At 42.2% G+C, this 24038-nt stretch overlaps 1 protein-coding gene across 1 annotated transcript; it reads right to left on the bottom strand.

Moving 5' to 3' along the window:
• Positions 1 to 7854: 7854 nt before the first annotated feature.
• LOC108264766 (ras-related protein Rap-2b) lies at positions 7855 to 10313 on the bottom strand. The gene has a single exon (XM_017466617.3). The coding sequence runs from the start codon at positions 9988 to 9990 to the stop codon at positions 9439 to 9441; it is 552 nt and encodes a 183-aa protein (XP_017322106.1). The 5' UTR covers positions 9991 to 10313; the 3' UTR covers positions 7855 to 9438.
• Positions 10314 to 24038: the final 13725 nt, after the last annotated feature.

Raw genomic sequence — 24038 nt, 5'->3', positions numbered from 1 at the left:
AAAGATTTCACGGGTTGACCGCGCGTTAAATAACGGAGCGTGATTTAGGTTTATATCTGTATCCGTGACTCATTTCTGGAATCCTGACATGACACTGTAATTCTGCTCTTTTTTGCAACCGTTCACGTAGAGCAGAGTTTCTCAACCTTTTGTAACTAAAGCCCCTTCAAGCCTCCCGTATCATGTGACACCCCCCTCCCCCCCCCAATTTTGGAGGAGACCAGGTATAATGATTATCTATTCTATATAAAATCTAGATATAACCTAATCTATAATCTATTTTTGATAGATAGATAGTACTTTTTTAATTACTTTTCATAACTTTTATAAAACTATATAACGGACAGGTGTGGAACACGAATGATATAAAATGTCTCTTAACACTAGAACTACTTTGGACAAGAGACCTAGGCTGTAATAACGTGGACTATTTTACATGTAAAACGAGCTGCATTCCATTCGTCTTGCGTTCTACAAACATTCGCATACGAATGATGTAAATTGGGACGAAGGGCGCGTCTCATGACATTGTTTAATCTCCGAATCTCAGACACTCACTGAACAGAGCCTGCGCAGAAAGAGGTGAGAGTTCAGTGGGAAAGCAGGACCTCACGGGTGTGCACGACCGTACTGGTGATATCTGGAAAGTTGCTAAGGCTTGTCCAAAAAGTTTTTAAAAAAAGTCACTAAAGAGGTCTGAAATGTCTCTAAGTTGGTAACACTGGTCTGTACTGACAGCTAGATAAAAGGCAGGCTAAGCTCCGCCTCTCCACAGCAAAAACAAAATGCAGAGGGAGAGGGAATGCGGGGTTTTTCCATTTAAGCGCATTCTAATTGAAAAGCAATAAAATACACCGAGTACACAAACGATGCCCTGTCTGTGTTTTGTTTTTTTCCTTTGAAAACAATTTGCGCCCCCTCTTCCCATCTGTCCGCCCCCTGTTTGAGAACCACTGACGTAGAGGTATAACCGAGCCGCAGGATGTTAGCGACACGAGAGTGTGATGATTTAAGCTAGATATGCTACATTCGTGCAAATCTTCACACCGATCACGCCTTGGCTGACTGGAAATCGTGTCCGTAAATTTTGGCTCCGTTGTTTCTTTAAAGTACAAAAAGACTCCTCGCTCCTAGACAACGATTTCCCACTTGTATAATGCGGACACAAGAGACAGACAGGTGGAAGGAGTGTCAGGTAGGAAATTGTGGCTTTCCGCACATAATTTGCCATTTCAGAGAAACCTGGCAGAGCGAAAGCAAAACCGGCAGCATGAGTGAAAGCAGCACCGCCCACCACGTCGAAAGCCAAGCAATCAACGAACTGTTTTACACCGTCTAATTCCTGTTTACCACACCAAGGTTACCCGAAACTAGGGCTCGTGCTGAGCTACTGCTGACAACTCGAATCACATCCGATCCTTCTGATTTCTAATCTCTCTCACACAAACACACACACATTTCGATTTTCATGTCTGAATGTCCCTAATCACTTACACATCCTTAAGCATAACAGTTTGCCGTGTGGACTTCAACTAGCTCATTGTAAACAAAGAACAGGAAGAGAAACTGATCATTACAAAAGATTATATATAACATCACACCTGTAGTACAAACCATGGGCTTCCATGAACATGTTCAGGACAGACAAATAAATAAAACAGCACTTTCACAAAAAGATTCATTAGCACACACTATATTTAGGGCTGGTTTCCCAGACGCAGATTGATACTAGCTAATTTGTGCAATTTTACACAGGATTTGACTTTTCAATCTAGGACTACTACGTTTTTTTTGTGTGTGTGTTTTCAAGACAAACACTGTAGACAGTTTTATGTGGTAAATATTGCTCTTTTATGTGGTAAATATAACCCTTTGAAACGTTATGCTGTTTAAATAAATCAGTTTCCGTTTCACTTTATCAGATTCATGTACTGTTGAAATTAGAATGGAAATATTCCTGACAGGAAAAATACCGTAATCAAGCAGTAACTTCTATCAACTTTAACGCTCAAGTGGAAAACAGTGCTGATAGGCAACTTAGAAACAGACTAGCCTAGCTCCTGACTGAAGCTATTTTGCTCGCTGGCAGGTTGCGCTTAAACTCTTTAATACACGCAATTTTAAAGGCTGAGCGAGCGTGAAAATAAGACAAATCCATCGGGAATATCAACATTTACCTCAGATATGCTGGCAAGTTATTAAGAAAAAAGACTCCACATGCCTAAATTGACACTGAAGTTACACGTAGCATCGAGAGCAAACCGAACTAGCATATCGCTAAACATTGACAAACTTGCTACTTCAGAGCGATCAGAACATTTTAAACGTCTGACACTTCTGAAAACGAGGCAAAACGCATGACCCTATATGCCTATATATACACAGTACAGTATAGCTAGCATCTTGTGAAGCAAAACAAACTAGCAAGAAAAGCGCAGTAGCAGCAGCACAGCGATCCAGCTGGACTATGATGAAAACACGAACACTTCTCGGGTTAAATCCAAGACATTACGAAACATTTTTGATATAAAAACTAAATCACAGCCCGGTTTCTTGTAGTTTTGTTTGATTGGTTGATTTATGTGCTTCTTAGCGGAAATATAAGAAATGAGAAGATAGTATTCAATATAGTTCTGCTATGTTTTTGTCACATTATATATATGCAAAGGAAGAAAACAAAAACAAAAAAAAAATAAATAAATAAATAAATCAATGAACATATTAGAATTGGGAAATATAAAGGTCGTTATTCATGAGACAGCAGGATTTTTTTTCAGGACGTTACAGCTTTACCCAGAGCAATTTTATCACTAAAAGTCAATATGATGGATGGTAGTTATTCTTAGCAAAATTTCTATTCTTTATCTTATTCAGTTTTTGCTTGATGTGCATAAGGTCAATGGAAACTGGTCTTACAGTAACAAACTTTTCCGACAACATGTCCAGAAAATCACTTCCCGGACTGAACGACATTCAGGGTCGATCACAGAAATGTGATGAGTCATCACGTTCTTGAACTCCATTAGCAACACAACACCATGGACTAAATTTCAGTGTTTTTAAAAAAAAAAAAAAAAAACTATAAATTTAGCAATTTCCTGACTCGACTCGCTCTTGATTCAGCTGATTATCCAGTCAGAATCAGTTATGTGTGAGATCGCTATATTACGAGCACTGATCGCTCAAGGCTCTGCGACGTGACGAGAAAGTTTGAACGAGCCAGTCATACACTGCCAAGAGAATAAATGCAACGGTTTTAGAGGAGGAAGAACGCTACATTGGGCTGAGAGGTAGATCCTGAGTTTGGTATCTGCACTGCTATTCCAAATAAAGCTTCGATTGGACTCCCACCGTAGGAGACGGCCACGTTGTTTGTGTCAGGGCGGTGTCCGTCTCAGCTGTGTTTGGACAGGCCCCTCTGCCCGGGATGGAAACCTCGCATGTGGAGTGCGGTTCGGAGACAAGCCCAGACAGCAGAGCGGCAGCAATGAGAAAAATGACAGGAATCTTTACAGGGTTATTCCCAGCGCAGTTCCCCATGCCGTAGCCTGAGGCCTGAACCGCTTCTGCTGCAGTCTTGACAGATTCTCGAGCGTGCGCGCTGCGCTACGCTCGCCCGCCGATCGATCCACCAGCTCAGACTGTACAAAATGGGCCGGAGGTACAACGGGAAAGGAAATTCCTTATTACAATCGAAAGCTGATGGTTTCGTTCTTCTCAAACAAGAAAAGTCTTATCTAAAATAAAACCGCAACTCCTGTAGGCAAAAGTAGAACTGATTCATGTCCTCTGGATGCTTTTTAACTATAACAATTTGACCCCAATGACCTCTTTGATTGTTTTAGGTGTAGATCTACGTTTAAAAGACGGCGAAAATACTAAACGGCTGCCAAAATAAAATGGTTGGGGGGGGGGGGGGGGGGGGTAACTTTTGATTTAAATTGAATTTCTAACCAATGAACCCAAGAAAACACAACACTAAAACAAGTCACGATTAAATGCAAGCCAAAATGAGGGAAACCCTTACCATAAATGTATCCCTTAAAAAAAAATCATTTTTAATCAGAAATTGATGTAGGAATCTCTAGACATCTCAGGATTTGATTCCCATGTTCATTTTAAAAATCGACAAATCAAATCTTTATGCATTGGGTCCACCTCACCGTCCTTTTTATTTCCTCATAGTAGCTTTCATTATGATTCTTCCCAGTATAACTCAATCATTTTCATTCATTATATAAAACCCTGGGCTAAGTGTATTTCTGGGAATATCAGAATAAATTTTCACTCTTCAAATACCAATTTAGCCGAAAAATCCTTAGACCTTATAATAGCACAAATATATATTATATATATACACACACACACACACACACACACACACACACATACTCAATAGCCCTAAGGCACAGCACTGCTGCTGTAAATGTGTGTGGCAGTAGAAAAACGACAGGATCATTACTGTATGATGGTGCTTAAATGCCTTTTAAAATGCATCGTCTCTCGCAAACATATCCACTAAAAACCGGCGCTGAACTAGATCTGAGGTGACGTGCGTCATCTCGAGCCACGTGGTTTGACTTCAGGGAGAAACAGCGTTTCAAAATATACACCGGAACCCGAAAACTCTGGGAAGAAAATGGAGACAAACAAAAACAGACAACCCCCAGTCACCACCCACGTGCCCACAGGTTGCACTACATTTACACTTCCTCTGACACTGCGCTATGGCTCAAAGCCGAAGCACTCCGATGCTTTAAGTGATATTAGAGCGCAGTGCAGTAAGAACAAAGCTACACAAATCAATAAGAACCACATGATCCAGATAGACGCAGCTCTGACACATGTTAACGCCTGCTAATGGGAACTAGCGGGAACTTTGTGACGTGCGTCACGCTGCGGGGGAAAAAAAAAAAACTGCACTGCAATGCTGACGATAAATCTCCACTTTGCACCTCAAAATGAAGAACAATGGAGTTGGTCATGGGCGATAGGACACAAATGAGGATCACATGGGAATTTCTTGCTCGCTCGCACTCTCTCTCTCTCTCACACACACTCACACACACATGATGGAGAGCCTTGGGTGGGTTGTTATCCCTCCACCACGAGAGGCACATGACACAGGCACCAAGAGACCTGTGACATCGCAGTCATCCACAGCTCAGCTCAGTGCCACTTCCTGTTTATGAAAGCGCGTTTAAAAAGAAGAAGAAGAAGAAGAAGAAGAAGAAAAGAAATCAAATAAAGCTGTGTGCTGTATGAGGAAGTAAAACCATCACACAGAGACAGAGAAAAAAGGAACATGACAGGAAGCCCTCCCTGACGAAATGGCGCTTTAAATACATGGACAGGAAATAAAAAGTACCAGCTCACCAAACACGCTAGGCGTGTTATCCACGATAATAAGTTATACAAATTCAATACGTACTCGAGTGAAAATCTTCACTCCGATAGCGAGGAAAAGAAACAACAACACCTTTTCTGCCAACAGCCAAGAGCCAATGTTCACAATAATAATAATAATAATAATAATAATAAAAAAAACCAACCCAGCATGCATTTCCTCAATCAGAGCACCGGGTCACTGCCATGCTGCTTCTCCAATACGTACACCCTCAGGGGGCGAATGCAACATGTACAGGAGTGATTCATCGCCTTAAGAGCTCGCAAACCTCAGAGCGCTTCATGTGTGAGCTGAAAGCACTTTATCTCTACTTAATACCCATAACCATTATTAGACTCCAGCAGCTCTGAGCAGAAAGTATCTCCGCCTAGCCCGAGCTCCGAAAGAGAGGAATGAGAAAAGCTCACACATATGTAATTATGACGTGACCAAAAAAAAAAAAAAGAAAGAAAGAAACGCAGAGGGTTTACACGGCATGATTTTAAGCCTGGTTTTACTCTCGTAGATGAAAATCAGACATCGTAAAAGAATGCTCTGGTCGTGAGGAAGATTGGCGGTCTGAGAACACGTAAAGTGACGCACACCGCCTGCCGTTGTGACCAAAGACGTTTGATGACACAGTTCTGGAAGTGTCTGGAATGCTATGACTCAATACAATTGTATTTATTTAGCAGGTTTAACAATGGACATGAACCGCAAAGAAGCTTTACAGAAATCCGGATACCAATTTTTAATTTAATAACTGTATCACTAATGAGCGTGGCGCGGAAAAACTCCGTGAGACGACCTGAGGAAGAAACCTTGGGAGAAAACAAACTCAGAAGGGTTTCATCATCATCATCATCATCGGAGTGACCCTGGATAGTGCGATTATAAATCATTTCTCTTCTATAACTGTACACTACATCAGCAAAAAGTGCTCATGAGTCCCGCCCGGAATTTTTTCCCATTTTGTGATCGCAGAAATGAACGCAAAATCACACAAACTCGGTTTGCTTGAATATTCGGAGGAGCTTTTTAGAATTATCGCGGATTTTCCAGATTCGGGCCGAGACGCGTCATGTGACGTAATCACGTCAGCCAAAGCCCTCTTCGATTCACGTGCGTCGAACACGAGTACAGCTAAAAAGTCTCGTTTACCAACAAACAAACATCGCTGCGAAACAGCACGCAGAACAATTTCGCTAATTCAAGTAGTTTTCCAAAAAAAACAAAAAAAAACCCTCGATTGGAAATCCTACATACATACAAAACGATCCTACATGATTATGATTATGAGCATCAGAGTCATTCCCAAACGCATGAGGCTTATCTAAAAGCCACCGATAGAGTGATGCCACTGTGTGACATGAAAACCAGAAGACAGTCACATATCTAGTGCGGAACGTAAATGAAACTTGGGGTTTAAAAGAAGATCGAATGCCTTTTTTGAGCTGTTCATAGCTATGACCCAGCCACGAACGTCTCTAATCTCCATCAAACGTGCTTTCTCTCAGCATTACTTTGCAACTATTATACCTAGAGCTTGTTTCCGAGCGTGTTTTCTGAACGAGCCCGGATCACGCTGATTGATGACAGAAGCGTTTGTAATCTCCTTGAACTGCGAGTCCTGCTCAGTGTAAAACCAGCCTAAGACAGTTCTCAGAGACAGATACATGTTCTCCTAAACTGTCCCCCGTCAGCTGGAATGTGACTCCTGCTCTTTCTAAGAGCATGCGAAGGTCACATGACACGCCTGCTCCTCCACGACCCCAGGCATGCGTGGCAAAGTGTCTTCCCGGGCACAGCGCTACGCTATGCTACGCTACGCTTCTCCGTGTTTACAGTTGCATCTAAATGCATTAGACAGGCTCATTCCCCCCGGAGAGCAGACCTGTCAATCAGAGCATACTACTTAGTGCCATGATTGCACCTCACTTCTTTAAAGCAGCTAATAGACCGAGACGAACAGCGTTACTCAGGCAGCTTTCGTTTCTATGCAGCACTAACCATATTATAACCACCACCATTACATATCAAGACCATCTGGATCGATCAGCTGAGTGTCATATACATTTTAAAACCAGCTCTCATGTCAAGAGATGATCTGAGAACGTACAGGATAAAGGAGTGCAAATATAATCAATCGACACCAGAAAAGAGAGATCGAGAGAGATATGAAAGATGTTTTGGTTGTGTCGTACAAGATCAAACTTCCCGTTCTTAGGTCATACGGAGTCGTTTTTGTCCTGTGGGCGTTGTGTTATTTACCACGCCGTGCACTCACACAAACAAACTCGGTCAGCTTTCGTTTCTCTCCAGAATTAACCACATAATAACAACAACAAACCAGGACGTACCGCAACCATTTTGTTCAGATGGGTGTCGTGTATCTTTTGGAAAAGCGTCTCTCCTGTCAGGAGATGATTCGTGAACGTACAACGATAAAGGAGCGCAAACACTGGGTATATTTTTTAAAAATGCAATTTGTATTAAAAGTCTTTTTTTTTTCCTTTTTTTAAACATTCAGAACAGCCGTTAAAAAGCCGGTCTGCATTTTAAACGTACAATCGGATTAGAATTTCAAATGATACATCACATTTTTTTGTTGTTAAAAAAAAATATATATTAAAAATAAAACAATGAACCAAAACAAAAACACTGGTCTAGAGGAAGTGGATTATGGTTGTAAGTCAGAGAGCTCCAAGAGCCGCAGTACCTGTCATTGTTTAAACCCTATTTGGCCAAAAAAATAGACCAGCTTTGAAGAAAATGGAACTAAAAAAAAACAAAACAAAAAATAACAAACAAAATAAAAACAATAACGAAAGGCCAAATTGTGAGCCAAAAGAACGTGACTCCTTTGACATGAGGCGTTATAAACACTTTATAACCCCTTTTTTTGTTGTTTTTAAAGTGTAACAGTTTAAGTACTTTGCCATTAAACTTCCTCAGACCTTCTCAGGTTGGCACTAAAAATGGAAGGCACTCGACGCACGGCGTCATCACGACGTCCTTACGTCACCACAGTAAGGTCCTCGCGCACGCTGAGTCAAAGAAAAAAAAAACAAAAACAAAACAAAACACCAACAAAAGTCGCTGTGAATTGTGACAACTTCCGTCGACTCTTCTTTTCTTTCTTTTTTTTTATTAAATAAAATACAACACGAAAAGAATCCCAATGGTTTGTTTGTTTGTTTGTTTGTTTGTTTGTTTGTTGTTGTTTTTTTTTTTTGCAGATCCTTCGAGTCGTCGCGTGCAGCAAAACGTAATCCTCCATTGCGCAATTTGGCTTCCTAAAGTTGAAGTGAAGTCCGTATTTATTTATTTACTTACTTATCATCATCCTCGCGAGACCCCGGACATCACATTTTTAAAAGAAAAAAAAAACCGCAAAAAAAAACAAACAAAAAAAACTACTTCCGGCTCGAAGACGTCGTTCAGTTTCCATAGTTACCAGACGCCACTAGTTACCAATAAGTGTGATCCGCGTTTCCAAAAAAAATTTTTAAAAAAAAAACCGGTAGTGATACTGCAAAAGCAGGCCAAGGATGGGATTACTAAATCCTGGCAAAACAACAACCCCCCAAAAAAAGTTTTACTAATCAGTTTGGGTTCTAAAAAAAAACAAAAGAATAACCCACATAAACTAGGCACCAGGGAGACAACGTTAAAAAAAAAAACAAAGAAAGAAAAAGATAACAAAAACAACCCTGGGTTGGTTTGTCAATCCCAGAACATTCAAGTATTCTGTCATTGTAAACACTGATGCACTTTTCCCCTTCTCTCTTTCTCTCTCGTATTACGCATGTGCAAGACAATTTAGGACACTTAAAAAAAATACTGATGACATTTAACACCAGAAAGGGATTCTTTAGAGAGATAGAGAGATAAATTCGCGCTTTGTTTGTTTGTTTGTTTGTTTGTTTGTTGCTCAAACCTCCCGTTGAGTCACGTTATTTACCGAGTCGCGCGCGCTTACAGGGGTTGCGACTGCAAAAGTGAGGGGGAAAACAAAAACAACTAAAGACAACAAATCCGAATGGTGTGTTTTAGAGAATGACACAGGAGGAGCAGCACTGCTCGTCCCCGTTGGGCGTCGCGGCGTAGTTCATCTGGCGCACGATCTCTGCGAACAGCTCGTCCACCGAGCCTTTATTTTTGGCCGAGGTCTCCATGAAGGGGCAGTTCCACTCATCAGCCAGGGCTTTACCCTCTCCTGAGGACACCTCCCGCTCGCCCTCGAGATCCACCTTGTTGCCCACGAGGATCATGGGAACCCGCTCGTAGCGCTTGACCCGGATGATCTGGTCTCGCATGGGTTTGATGTCCTGGAAGCTCTGCTGGTTGACCAGGCTGTAGACCAGGATGAAGCCCTGGCCGTTCTTGATGTACAAGTCGCGCATGGAGGCGAACTGCTCCGTGCCGGCCGTGTCCAGGATCTCGAGCACCGACGGCGACGAGTCCACCTCGATCTCCTTGCGGTAGAAGTCCTCTATCGTCGGGTCGTACTTCTCGATGAAGGAGCCCGTGACGAACTGGACGGTCAGGGCGGATTTGCCCACGCCGCCGGAGCCGAGCACGACCACTTTGTATTCTCGCATGGTCTCCTCGCTCTCACTCGCTCTTTCTCTGTCGCCTTAACTCCTCCACCCCTGCTGGGTCTTGTTTTACCCCCCCTTTTAACGCCGTCCGTCCGTCCGTCCTTCCTTCCCGCGATTACCGCAGGCTTAACCGTCGGATCCGGGCGGTGCCGTGTGTCCGGTGATCCGGGCCGTGCATCAGAAACCTGTCATGATCAGCCTTTACTCTGGACCTAAATGTGCCAACAGTGTCTGTCTCACTCTCTCTCTCTCTCTCTTTTTCTGAGGAAGTGATCATCTCACACACACACACACAGAGACACACACAGGGTAGGTCTCAAATCGCGCGCGTGCACAGTCTTTGCCAACACCTTCCAGGGGAAAATAGTCATTTGCATACTAATTATTCATCATGATCAAGGATATATATGAAATTCCAAATGATAGGAGCGAGACTGTAACATAGAGTTTTATCCGAACAGAAAACAATACACTAGATTATCGTTTATTTCTTAAATAATTCCTTTCCTATACCAAGAACTCGTCTTTGGTCACGGCACCACGAGCGAAACTTTCACACGTTGACCGGATTCTAAACTCTCCATCGAGGACACGGGCAAAAAGAAGCCGGGACAGCGAGTAGCCGTGAAGGAAAAACGTTTATTGCTTTTAGCGCTTAAACACAATATAGTATTTTAACTCAAAGTAAAAAGCTCCCTTTCTAGATAACCCGCATTCATTCAGCCGTACATCGCTGATCAGAAGGACATCATGAGGACATTTCCCAAAATGTTGATTATTGTTGTATTAATGTTAGATTTTATATTGAGAAATATCACATCTATACAGCTCGGGGTATTTTCCTGAGTAAACAAGCAAGAAAAATATTTTTGTTTAAAAGTCTTTTCCTGAGTGCCTTCAGAGTGAAGTAAAATCAGAAGATTAGGATTTTTCGTTTTATTGAGTATGCAAATTTATGCACACTTAATTAGCTGCCTCATTTGCATAAACCAATTTAAACTTTTGGCAAATGTTCCAAGACAAAAAATACTTCTAAGAATACAGTGCCCTCCACTTAGATCTATCTCTCTCTCTGTCTATCTGTCTATCTCTCTATCAATCTATCTATCTATCTATCTATCTATCTATCTATCTGTCTATCTATGTATCTATCTATCTATCTGTCTATCTATCTGTCTATGTATCTATCTATCTATCTATCTATGTATCTATCTATGTATCTATCTATCTATCTGTCTATCTATCTGTCTATCTATCGATTTATGTATCGATTTATGATTTATGGATCGATTTTTTTTTTTTTTTTTACTTGGATAAACCTATGTTGTGTTCTTAATTGTTTGATATCCGTGAGATCAGAGTATTTTTATTTATTTATTTATTTATTTATTTTAAACAAACGATCAAAAGTTTAAACAATAAAGACAAATTTTTCACAGCCTTCTTTGCTCATATTTACCAAGGGTGCCAATATTAATGGACTGCACTGTATCAACCTGCAAATACTGATTGTGATATCTAGTGCGTGTGCGCGTGTGTGTGTGTGTGTGTAGTCCGCATGCTGCTCGGTATAGAACTCACCCTGAAACGCACACTTCCTGCCCCTCCCCTACCCGAACCGCACAGCGCGCGACGTCACGCCGAGTTCCTTAAAGGCGCAGTGCGCCTTTTTCCCCACAGCTGTGAGAAGTTCCGCTCACGCACCACGCCTTGTTCATGTGTGTCGCAATCGGCCGTGCGTCATCACAACATTGTGAAAGAATTGTTGGTACAACTATTGTTCCAGAAATTATAGTGGATTAAATATATATTTATTGTAATTATGAATGAATTGATGTATTAGTATAATGAGGTCAGGTTTTCATAAGCTCAGGTTACTTTCTGTGTGAGGGTTCGCATGTTCTCCACATGTCCCTGTGCCATGTTTCCTCCAGGCAGCGGTGGCACCACTACTCGAAAAAAAAAATTTTGTCTGAGAGAAGAGGTACATCTGTCATTTGTCTATAAAAAACAAACAAACATACAGACATATTAAACATACTAACTATATATATATATATATATATATATATATATATATATATATGTATATGTGTGTATATGTATATTGCTACAGCGCCAGGGTCTGATTATAATACAATAACAGGGCACAACACACCTTTTAATGAACGTCAGCGTAGTTTGTTTCCACCTCACACCCATCATTTTGTGTTTTACTTCTCGGCAGCTAATAACATCAATAAAAAAAGAATAATCCGTCGGATAACGCTAATTAAAATCTAAAATATGGTTTAAAAACCGAAGACGTGTTCACGTTACGCGACTTGTCACCGTCTGTTTCTCTAAACGTTTTTCCAGCAAGTCTTGCTTACTTCATTTGAAGGATGTAACTTGAGGAAATGATTTAGAATACAGAATATGTGCGTATGTCACTTAAAATATTGAAACGTTAGCGATAGCGACTCAAGACACCTTTATTAAGCAGTAGAGAGCACCAAAGCTCGGTTAACCCTTTATCGCTCATAGGAGAAATGAACCAGCCCCCCCCCCCCACCACCCCCCAAGCTGAACTGATTGGTTTTTCAACCGAGTCAGACCTGTCTGTTATTGCCTGAAGGGCTGGGTCACCGGCCCATTAGTTTGAAAAGTGCCGGGTTGAATGCCAGCTTGGTCTGCCTGCAGGTTCTCTGGTTTCCTCTCATCTCCAAAACCATGTCAGTATGTAAATTTGATAAAAACAACTCGCCCCTCAGTGTGAATGAGTGTCTCTGAATGAGTTTCTGAATGAGTTTCTGAATGAGTGTGTGTGCTGGGTGAATTCCAACCTTACACCCAGTGTTCCTGATATCGATTCCAGGGTCTACCAGGACCCTGACCAGGATAAATCACTTAGTGAAGAAGGAATATTAATTACTGACACAACCGAACAACCTAATATAAAGACGCTCAATAGCTGGAGAGGGATCAGTAGGTGTACGGATAATCTAAAAAGCTTCAAACTCACAGGGCAGTGGGGTCCTACACTATATCTACCTAATCTACCTACCTATAAATAGAAATATATCGTAGTCAGTAATCACAGAATAGCATCATACAATGTCATAAACGACACGTTTAAGACGTCCGAACTGAATCTTTCTGGCTTTCGGTTGTTAACTGCACTTTGTATTTCAGATCCATTCATTATTATTTCCAAATCATAACCCAGGAGATGGTACGATTAACATTTCGTGCTTAACGAAGAATGTGCTTGGCAACATGAGTCACTGTGTGTAATAAATGTTCTAGTCTTTTTTCACCTAGGATTTCCCCTCAATGGCTGGATCACCTCATTATTCACCTCGAAACCAGGCCTCATCAGGTGCGCTGAAGGCAAACAAGCTATAAATAGCTGCCAACCTGTGGCTCCATGCTGAGTCACTTCCACTTCCTGTACATCACACACACACACACACAAACACACACACACACGCACACAAGGAGATAAGAGATAACGTCTAAGTATCAAGCCCCGCCCTTCCTATGTAAATGAACCGGATATTATGACTAATACGTCTCTAGATCTGACTTCACCTTTGGACTTCTCGGCATTGGGTTCATCGGTTAGGGCATGAGAGCAGGAACTTGTGTCCTGAGAGTAAAGTGCATCTGCGGCTATAACACTGATCAGCAGAAATGTGCGTGGCATGAGTTTCCAGAGTTTCGCCATACCCGAGTGGACACACCCAGCCCGAGGGCTCGGATCTCACATGCCTCGAGTGCAGTCTGTTGGATATTTTGCACTGGTGTGTTATTTATTTCTTCCAGATTTCCGCCTGATGTTCGTCTTCGCTAGTGCAGTCGGTCAAAAACGAAAGAGACACGGCTGGATACAGACTCAGAGTGAAACGCAAGATGTAAACCTTTATCGTTTACATTAAGGTCCCTTAATCATGCTTATTCAGAGTTCTCGAATCTGATTGGTCACAGCTCATTCACTTCACAGGGACTTGTACGGTAGAGGCTTGACGTGATCTAAGACTGATAATAAATCGAATGTTACGTATTCAACAAAGGAAAAACATATTGTTGATACGGTGCGGTACAGAGATGTTGCTTCAACATTTATGGAAGGAGTCTCTAGTGTTCGAGCTTTGTAGTTATAAGGTTTCTGATACGAGTGTCTTCAGGATAGAGGATTTCGAGCTCTCAGTAGCACAACAAAAGCTGTGGGGCTTTTTTAGGACTCGTTAACTTCGATAGAGTGATAAAAAAAGCAAAGGTTGCTATAATATAACAGGAACTGACTTGCTTCAAGGACGTTCCACAACATTAAAAGTAACTATAAATGGGTAAAAAAAAAAAAAATACAACATGTCGTTCCTTAATAAATAAAAATGGTTGGTGTAAGAGATAAGTGTAAGAGAAATGAAAGGTTTGTGACATGTGACGTGCTGTTAAAGGAAAAGAATCAACTTTGGGATGGTTCTAGTAACTCCACTTCGCATTGGGCGTCAGGACGTATCCCGAGGATGAGACTCGACCAATCCAATCGGCTCAACATCCACACGATCGAGTCGGCGTCCCGTCCATCTTCACCGGGACGTGTCCTGTCGTCTCAGACGCATACGCTGCACATGCGGATTGAGCTCTTACGGTTTAAAAGACCACCCCATCCTGAATGGCTTTCATGTCTTCACACCTTTTAGTCTTTATAGAGTGAGTCCATACTGGTACATCGAATATACAACGGTTGAATGTTATTTAAATCACATTAAGTGCTGTTTTGACTAAACGGTGGTGTGATCAGATTATGTAAACAACACTGTCCCATATTAACATTCACTATCACTTTATTTCCTTTTACTGCAGTGCTGCTTTATGGTAATTGAAGTTAATGATTATTAAACCAGGATACTGCCATTATTGTACTGCAGTGCTTTATCATATCTATGTTTATTACATATATACTGTATATATATATGTGTATATATATATATATACACCCAACTAAGGGTGGGTTCCATAACCAGGAAAAAATTCATTAGACTTCGTGTGGGTTGCACCAATTAGGATTAAATTAAGCACAGGTTTAGAGCTAATCTAGGATTTGTTGATCTGGGCTTTATTTTAATTTATCGAGTTGTGTTGCACCACTTCATTTTAAACACAGATTAACAAATCGGGGATCAGAATTCTAACCTGCGATCAAAACCTCCATTTACGATTCATTCTCTCCGTCACGACGGACTCGCCGTCGAGGACGTCGCGGCAGTGCGTGCGGATTTCGTAAACGTAGGAATATATGAATTCTCCAGTGGAACTGAACAGCAACAAATGTACGGGATCGTGAACTTTTAAACTTTGGAGTAAAAAAAAAAAAAAAAAAAAAAAATTCAACTGCCGTTATTAACCGCTCATTCGCATAAAAAAAATTCAAACCAAAATAACAAATAAAAGATGGGAGTTTAAAGTGAAGGCGCGGCATGATTCTAGTTAATCCAGGTTTATTGTGAAATGAAATCCAGGATTAACGTGATGGTTTAAATGTAAGGTTTAAAGTTTGGTGCAACAGAATTTTTAGATAAACCTTGATTTAATCTAGATTTAAGCTTCATCCTTATTACTGCCACCCACTCCTAGACATTTCTACGTAACGTAGAGTACAGTAAGTACTAAAACAGTACACAGTAAGAGTGTAACGCCGACCGGAACACAGCTCTAGTGTACAAGTGTCAGATATACCATGTAGTGCGAAAGAATAACAATATTTACATTTGATTTACATTGATGGCATTTGGCAGATGCCCTTATCCAGAGCGACTTACATTTATCTCATTTATACAACGGAGCAGTTGAGGGTTAAGGGCCTCGCCCAAGGGCCCAACAGTGGTAGCTTGGCAGTGGTGAGATTTGAACCCATGACCTTCTGATCAGGAGTCTAACATCTTAACTACTTCTAACATCTTAATTACGCCCCAGCTATATATATATATATATATATATATATATCTCAAATATAATAAAAATGCAGTGAATGGAAACATAACATACTATGCCGTAGTATTCAGTTTAAATATAAATACAAAGCCTAAAGTAATAGAGTTTATTAAAACGTTATATTTGTATTATATTGTGGTTTAAATGCAATTTTGATCGTGTTCGACCCCTTCAGACCGTCTACGTCCGTTGTTGATCGGTTAAAGAGGAGTTCTGGGCAAGCAAATGGGAACGTTTTAGCCATGTTGTGAGAATCGAAAAGCCATGGGAGTCCATGGGAGTCTATATAAATAAATAAAAAAGAAATACACATTTCTCATTTGACAATGGTTTAAATATAGAACAGGAACTAATCACCCAAATGAATTATTTGTTGTACGTACCGTAGGAATCACGTCGCAGGGGGTTAAACCAGGTTTAGCTCACCCCGGTCTGTTACATTACCAGTGTTGTGGTGTTTATATTGTAAGAAGAATATGACTATACCCCCCCCCCCCCCCCCCCACACACACACACACACAAACACCTACACACACACACTAGCTTGAGTATGCAGTAGAAATGCTATATAGTTGAATTAAAGCATGCTGCTACTCGCATCATTGGATCCACAGTACACAGGAAAATAATACAGTCAATTTGCATAACCAGTTTGGCACTCTGTGTGTGTGTGTGTGTGTGTGTGTACTGTATGTAAGCGCAAGCTGCAGTAAAGTAACTGACTGTCAGAAATCAATGACAATCCAATTGGCGTCTCGTCCACGTCCCGGCTTTGATGCGTGTAAAAGGTGTTAACGGTCGTTACCCGTCTCTGAGGGGGTTAAACTCAAATGACATCTCACACGCTCATCCAGAAACTAAACTGTTGCCGTTACCTGATTAATTAACGGCTCACTGTGGAGCTTTGCAGCTTCCCTGCATGATGGTTAATTACGCTCTCAAATCTCAGCACTGGCAGGAGGATTAGAAGGCTTGAGGGGGAGGGGGGGGGGGGGCCCAGAAAATATTTAATTATTCACCAGGTCTTTAATGTGAAACCAATTTTTGAAAGAAAAAAAAAAACAAACCCATCTTAATCTTGTGCATGAGTTCAGGATGCTGGTGGAGCTGTGTAATGAAAATGATATGGACATACGACTGGTCATATACATCTTGTTTTAAATGGTACTTTAAAAAGGCTGCTCTAATATGTAATGATGGTCTAATCCAGCAGTGTGAGACTCCAGACGCTAGCATTAGCATTAAACCACATTTTACACACCACATTTCACTCTTCAGCTAAATGAGATGACCAGGGTGTGTGAGAAGAGCAAAAAAAAAAACATCTGTAGAGATTCACTGTGGCCCTTCAGGAGTGTAACACCTCTGATCTGTTGCAGAACCTGCTGTGTGTGTTTGTGTGTATGACCAGGGCATGCTTGCTTTTCACTCAGCAGTGAAGGAGATTAGATTCAGTTTCAGAGAGGGAGACAGTCCTGAGCCTGTGAGAAAGACCTTTAACCCCTGAACTGCTCAGCTCGGTGCTAAAACTGGAGCCTGACTAACTTTATATTGCTTTGGTGAAAAGGGCCAAGTGAATGAATGTGCTTTTGGCATTACTGTTGCACCCCCTACTGGTGAAAGACAGAAACGCTGGGAAGTGTTAAGTCTCAAGAAATGGTTTAAATAAAACAAATAAACAGACAGACAGGCAGACAGGTGAATGAATGAATGAATGAATGAATACAGGTAAAAATCCAGACAGACAGACAGACAGACAGTTATATAGATAGATAGATAGATAGATAGATAGATAGATAGATGAATACAGACAAAATGTGACAGACAGACAGACAGACAGATAGACAGACAGATAGATAGAGAGAGAGAGAGAGAGAGAGAGAGAGAGAGAGAGAGAGAGAGAGAGAGAGAGAGATAGATTGTATGGCACACAATAGCTAGCATAATACAAAGTAGAGGTGTGTGTTCTGGGGTCACGTGGGTCAGCTAATAAGGTCAGAGATGAAGCTTGCAGCTTTGATGCAACTTATCGTGCACGACCAATGCGCGTTCACGTATTCATCTTCAGTGTATGCTTTATTGTGGTACATTAAAATAAAGTGTTTATTGTGAACATTAGAATGGGTCTCTGTCATGGCCAGGCTTCATCAGTAGAGGGCGCTGCTGTTCACCGAAACTCCGTTCTGCGGTCTGCTGAGTGAAGCAGTGATGAATGAAAAGCAGTGAGTTGACACTGAAGGATCAAGGTCCCCTCAGCTGACCACAACACACAAACACACACACACACACACACACACACACACACACACACACACACACACACACACAGACAGACATACACACATACAGATTGGCAGGAGGTATAAAAATCCATTTTAATTCCATTAAGAGGATGAGGACATGAATTATATAGGAGAGAGACAGATAGAGATAGATAGAGAGAGATAGATAGAGAGAGAGATAGAGCGAGAGATAGATAGATAGATAGATAGATAGATAGATAGATAGATAGATAGATGGCCTGTGTTGTGTTGCTTGTGACTGTAAATGTCAAATAACAGAAACAGTTCACTGCCTAAGTTCATGTATCAACTTACACACACAGTGTGTGTGTGTGTGTGTGTGTGTGTGTGTGTGTGTGTGTGTGTGTGTGTGTGTGTGTGTGTGTTCTCCTTTTACATAGAAATGTCATGGCCCCTTTCCTCTTTTCCCCTCCTTAACTTTGCATTTTGTTTCGTTTAAAACTTCCTGCTCTTCTGGCTGACCTTCTTATAGAACATCTGTGGTCTGAGAATGAGAGAGAGAAAGAGAGAGAGAGAAAGAGAACGAGATGGGGGAGGGGTGTTAGTGATAGAGGGAGTGAGGGAGAGGTGGGGGAAACAGATAGAAGGAGAAGGAGAAGGAAACACCCGTTGCCACCGGTAATACAGCTCATTAATCACAGACAGGCTGAGACAAGGCTTCTCTCTCTCTGTCCCTCTGTCTCTCACTCTCAGTCCCTCTGTCTCTCTCTCTGTCCATCTGTCTCTCTCTGTCCATCTGTCTCTCTCTGTCCCTCTGTCTCTCACTCTCAGTCCCTCTGTCTCTCTCTCTGTCCATCTGTCTCTCTCTGTCCATCTGTCTCTCTCTGTCCCTCTGTCTCTCACTCTCAGTCCCTCTGCCTCTCTGTCCCTCTGTCTCTCTCTGTCCCTCTGTCTCTCACTCTCTATCCCTCTGTCTCTCACTCTCAGTCCCTCTGCCTCTCTCTCTGTCCATCTGTCTCTCTCTGTCCCTCTGTCTCTCTCTCTCTGTCCCTCTGTCTCTCACTCTCAGTCCCTCTGTCTCTCTCTCTGTCCATCTGCCTCTCTCTCTGTCCATCTGTCTCTCTCTGTCCCTCTGTCTCTCACTCTCTATCCCTCTGTCTCTCACTCTCTGTCCATCTGTCTCTCTCTGTCCATCTGTCTCTCTCTGTCCCTCTGTCTCTCACTCTCTATCCCTCTGTCTCTCACTCTCTGTCCATCTGTCTCTCTCTGTCCCTCTGTCTCTCACTCTCAGTCCCTCTGTCTCTCTCTGTCCCTCTGTCTCTCTCTGTCCCTCTGTCTCTCTCTGTCCCTCTGTCTCTCACTCTCTATCCCTCTGTCTCTCACTCTCTGTCCATCTGTCTCTCTCTGTCCATCTGTCTCTCTCTGTCCCTCTGTCTCTCACTCTCTATCCCTCTGTCTCTCACTCTCTGTCCATCTGTCTCTCTCTGTCCCTCTGTCTCTCACTCTCTGTCCATCTGTCTCTCTCTGTCCCTCTGTCTCTCACTCTCTATCCCTCTGTCTCTCACTCTCTGTCCATCTGTCTCTCTCTGTCCCTCTGTCTTTCTCTGTCCATCTGTCTCTCTCTGTCCATCTCTCACTCTCTGTCCCTCTGTCCATCTGTCTCTCTCTGTCCCTCTGTCCATCTGTCTCTCTCTGTCCCTCTGCCTCTCTCTCTGTCCCTCTGTCCATCTGTCTCTCTCTGTCCCTCTGTCTTTCACTCTCTATCTCTCTGTCTCTCACTCTCTGTCCATCTGTCTCTCTCTGTCCCTCTGTCTCTCTCTCTCTCTGTCTATCTGTCTCTCTGTCCCTCTGTCTCTCTCTCTCTGTCCCTCTGTCTCTCATTCTCTATCCCTCCATCTGTCTCTCTCTGTCCCTCTGTCTCTCTCTTTGTCCCTATATCTCTCCCTCTCTATTCCTATGTCTCGCACTCTCTGTCCCTCTGTATCTCCCTCGCCGTCTCTCTATCTCTCTCTGTGTCCCTCCATCCCTCCCTCTGTCCCTCCATCTCTCCCTCCTTCTCTCTCTGTCCCTCCGCCTGTCTCCCTTTGCCCCTTTATTTCTCTCTCTCTCTCTCTCTCTCTCTCTCTCTCTCTCCACTGTCTCTCTCCTGCCCCCTCAGCAGTCTGTCCTCTTGGATAATTGATCACTCTCATTAAAGGCATCTGGAACCGGAGCCGTGCTGATCGGTACCACAACACTGTCCAAACGCTCCATCTGAGCTCACAGATTAAAGTGATTAAACAGACAGATTTTTGCCCATTCACCTTGGGGAGGGTGAGTGCCAATAATTTCGAAGATAGACATATGGTATTACCTAGTAAAATACTGTACTTTGAGTTGATTAGCCTCCAGGATGAAGATGTGCACAATATATAATACAATATAATATAATATAATATAATACAATTTAATATAATACAATTTAATACAATTTAATATAACACAATATATTATAATATAATATAATACAATATAATATAATATAATATAATTTAATATAATATAAAGTAATATAGATGAATGCAGGACTAAATATCGATCACAGAGTTTCCCGCTGCATTTGCTGACTTGTCTGCTTTCTGTATGCTTCTGACACACACTTCAAAATCTCTGCCCCGAACTGACAAACGATGGGCCTCATGGTCCTCCGCATCACACACACACACACACACACACACACACACACACACACACACACACACACACACACCCGAAACCAGCCTGCGTCTGGAGGAAGAGAAATAAAGAAGGAAACGAGGGAGACGTTTGTAAAGGATGGGGTCGGTGTGTCAACCATCTGTAGATGTAACGCATTATATTCTGCGCTGCAGTCTCCGGGGTTTGACGCGCACAGACCACAAACAAGGAGCAGCAAGATCTCATCATCAATTACTTATCTATGCACTGTATGCATTTACTTATTTACGCTTTATGGAGCATCCACGTCTCCCGTTTTGTGACGTGCTCCAAACATTACAGTGGAGAAATGTGCAGGAGAAATGACAGTCGCGTGGTCAAAAACAGGCAGTGGGTCAAGCGATGTGTAAGCAGGCATAAACGAGGCGAGGCGAGGCAAGAATCCAGAACGAGAAACGAGAAACGAGATCAAAGAACATGAAACAAAATGAGAAACAGGGTACAAACGCTTGGTACGGTGATAACACTCAGTACTTTGCAAAAAGTGAATGCCTACGAAGTGCTTTTAAACTGTCGTCTGATTGGCTGCAGGTGTGCGTGACTAGCATGAATGAGTGTTCTGGGAATTGCAGTCCATGGCGGCCATATTTGTAGGCCGCAGTGCAGGATGGGAAATGTAGTCGCTGGTTAGCTGTGATATGACATTCTCAGGAAATTCGTAACCACCAAACTGCGCTGGACTCGGGTGTAAAATGTACGTGATTTAAAGGCATAGTTAGTGAATTATATATAATTAGGAATGTTCGAATTTTTAATCACAGAGGTTTGAATTTTATTCCTATCAAACATATAGCACATGCAATACCACCCGAGTCTTTTATTTCTCTTCTACCAGAGCAGTCCCTGTAATGTTGTGGAAAGAACTGCAACAGAAGTTAGCTCTGTTAGCACTCAATAAGTTATATGTTACGAACGCTGACACTGGAGACTACAGAGGTCCAGAATTATTCCTTACTTTCTGTACTGTTATGTGGAGATCACAACTTCCTTTTCTCATGATCTCGCGATAAGGAAAATGATTTCCTGAGAGAACGTATCAGTGGCATACTTGCATTGAGAAATGGTGGCTCAACGGTTAAGGCTCCAGGTTACTGGTTGGGTTTCGAGTCCCAGCACCTCTAAGTTGCCACTGCTGTGCCCTTGGGCAAAGCTCTTAACCCTCTCTGCTTTATCATGGCTGACCCTGTGCTCTGACCCCAGATTCCTAACATTTCAAAGTGCTGTATTGTATATGTGACAAGTAAAGGCTTCTTCTTCATGACATCATTGTGGCCAGCGGCACACTATAACACACTGGTGTCATAGCAGTAATTACATCCTATTTCTGAAGATTTTCATCACCATTCGTCTTGTGCACCACCAACCATTTAGGCAGCGTCTCTCAAACATTATACAGTAACCAAGAAGATGTCTCAATCTCTCAATTTGGCCGGCGATGAATTTGATCGTTCAGAATCACTATAGTGTCCAGAATGGTCATTTGGAAATTGTCTAGCACTGACAAACATAAGACTAGATAGGTATAATACTTTATTGATCTCGAAAGGGAAATTTTGGGAAAACTATAATCCCACTCCATACAGTCACTCGAAGAGCTCTGTGGTCCAAGACAGGAGAGACAAACCGTCTTTTTAAGGCCACGCCCCTTAAACATGATTAGCCTAGAACGACCGAATGAACACTTTGCAAATTCCTATCTCGGTGTTTTGTATGAAAAGTCTCAAAGTTTAAGCTTCTGAATGGTTTATTGTATATTTTCAGAAATACCCTTCAAATATACTTCATACGGGAATGAAAAACTACTTCAGAGACTTGACCTTGCAGTGACCTTGACCCTGTTCACTTGGATCAGTTCCAAAATGTTATCAATTCATTTGTTATATAGGAAATCTGACAAATATTCAGCCAGTCGTTCTTGAGAATCTTGGACGGACACATGGATGGACGGACAAGACGAAAACATTACCCCTCCTTCACTTAAATCCGTTTCAGGTTAAAACATATACCGACAGGCAACAGAATGACCCGGCTACTAGAGGCACATCCTTATTCCGATTGGCTGGATGTTGGCGGCTAAATTTTTTTTCTTCTTCTTAAAAGTACAAAGTCTCGGGTGTCACAGAGACTGGATTTTAGTCCTCTGAGCAGAAATTTAATCACACTTCATTAAATCCATCCATTTTGTATACCACTTATCCTTCAGGGAACCTGGAGCCTATCCCAGGGAGCATCGGGCACAAGGCAGGGTACACCCTGGACAGGGTGCCAGTCCATCGCAGGGCACACTCACACACACACTCACACACCCATTCATACACTACGGACACTTTGGACATGCCAAACCATGCACGTCTTTGGACTGGGGGAGGAAACCGGAGTATCCGGAGGAAACCCCCGCAGCACGGGGAGAACGTGCAAACTCCACACACACAGTGCAGCGACGGGAATCGAACCCCCAACACCTGCAGGTGTGAGGCGAACGCTTTAAGCACTAATCCACCGTACGCCCCACTTCATCAAATACTGATCAAAAATTAAAGATCTCTCCTTTAACCTCTAAAACTCAGAGGAACCATGAAGGTTTGTACTTTTATATCATGTAATATTGTATTTCACAGACATTCTGGATAATAAGGCTGAGAGTCTGGAAATGTAGGAGCCTAAACTTTTAATTTTTTATTGCTTTAAACTCTTCTCGATCTTATTTAAAGGCTCCTCTTGCTGCTGAGCCAAGGCCGAGCCTGCCAGCGACAATAATTGCAGAGTTAATAGAATATTTTTGTACTGAAATTCTGTCTGAGTTGAAGTAATGGAGTGTGTTAGCTGTGCTAGAGGCTACATCCTGCAGGAACGTCTCCGTTTAGAGAACAGCAGCAGTGGTAAATTGATACAGAAACTGCTCGGTGCTTCTGAGAATAACCCTGGCTGTGTTTCGATCTCCTGCTGCCTTTATGGTGAAGGGCCAAGACATGATAACATGGTGCTCGAGCAACATACAAAGCAGGCATGTGAACATCTGCAGAACGGTTACGAATCACAAAAAGTATGAACCATAATCATCCCATAATCATGGAATCTCAGAGTGGCAGT

The sequence above is a fragment of the Ictalurus punctatus genome, chromosome 4 (genome assembly GCF_001660625.3).
Source record: "Ictalurus punctatus breed USDA103 chromosome 4, Coco_2.0, whole genome shotgun sequence".
Lineage (NCBI taxonomy): Eukaryota > Metazoa > Chordata > Actinopteri > Siluriformes > Ictaluridae > Ictalurus > Ictalurus punctatus.
The sequence above is the reverse complement of the archived record's forward strand: the minus strand, read 5'-3'. Positions and strand labels throughout refer to the sequence as shown.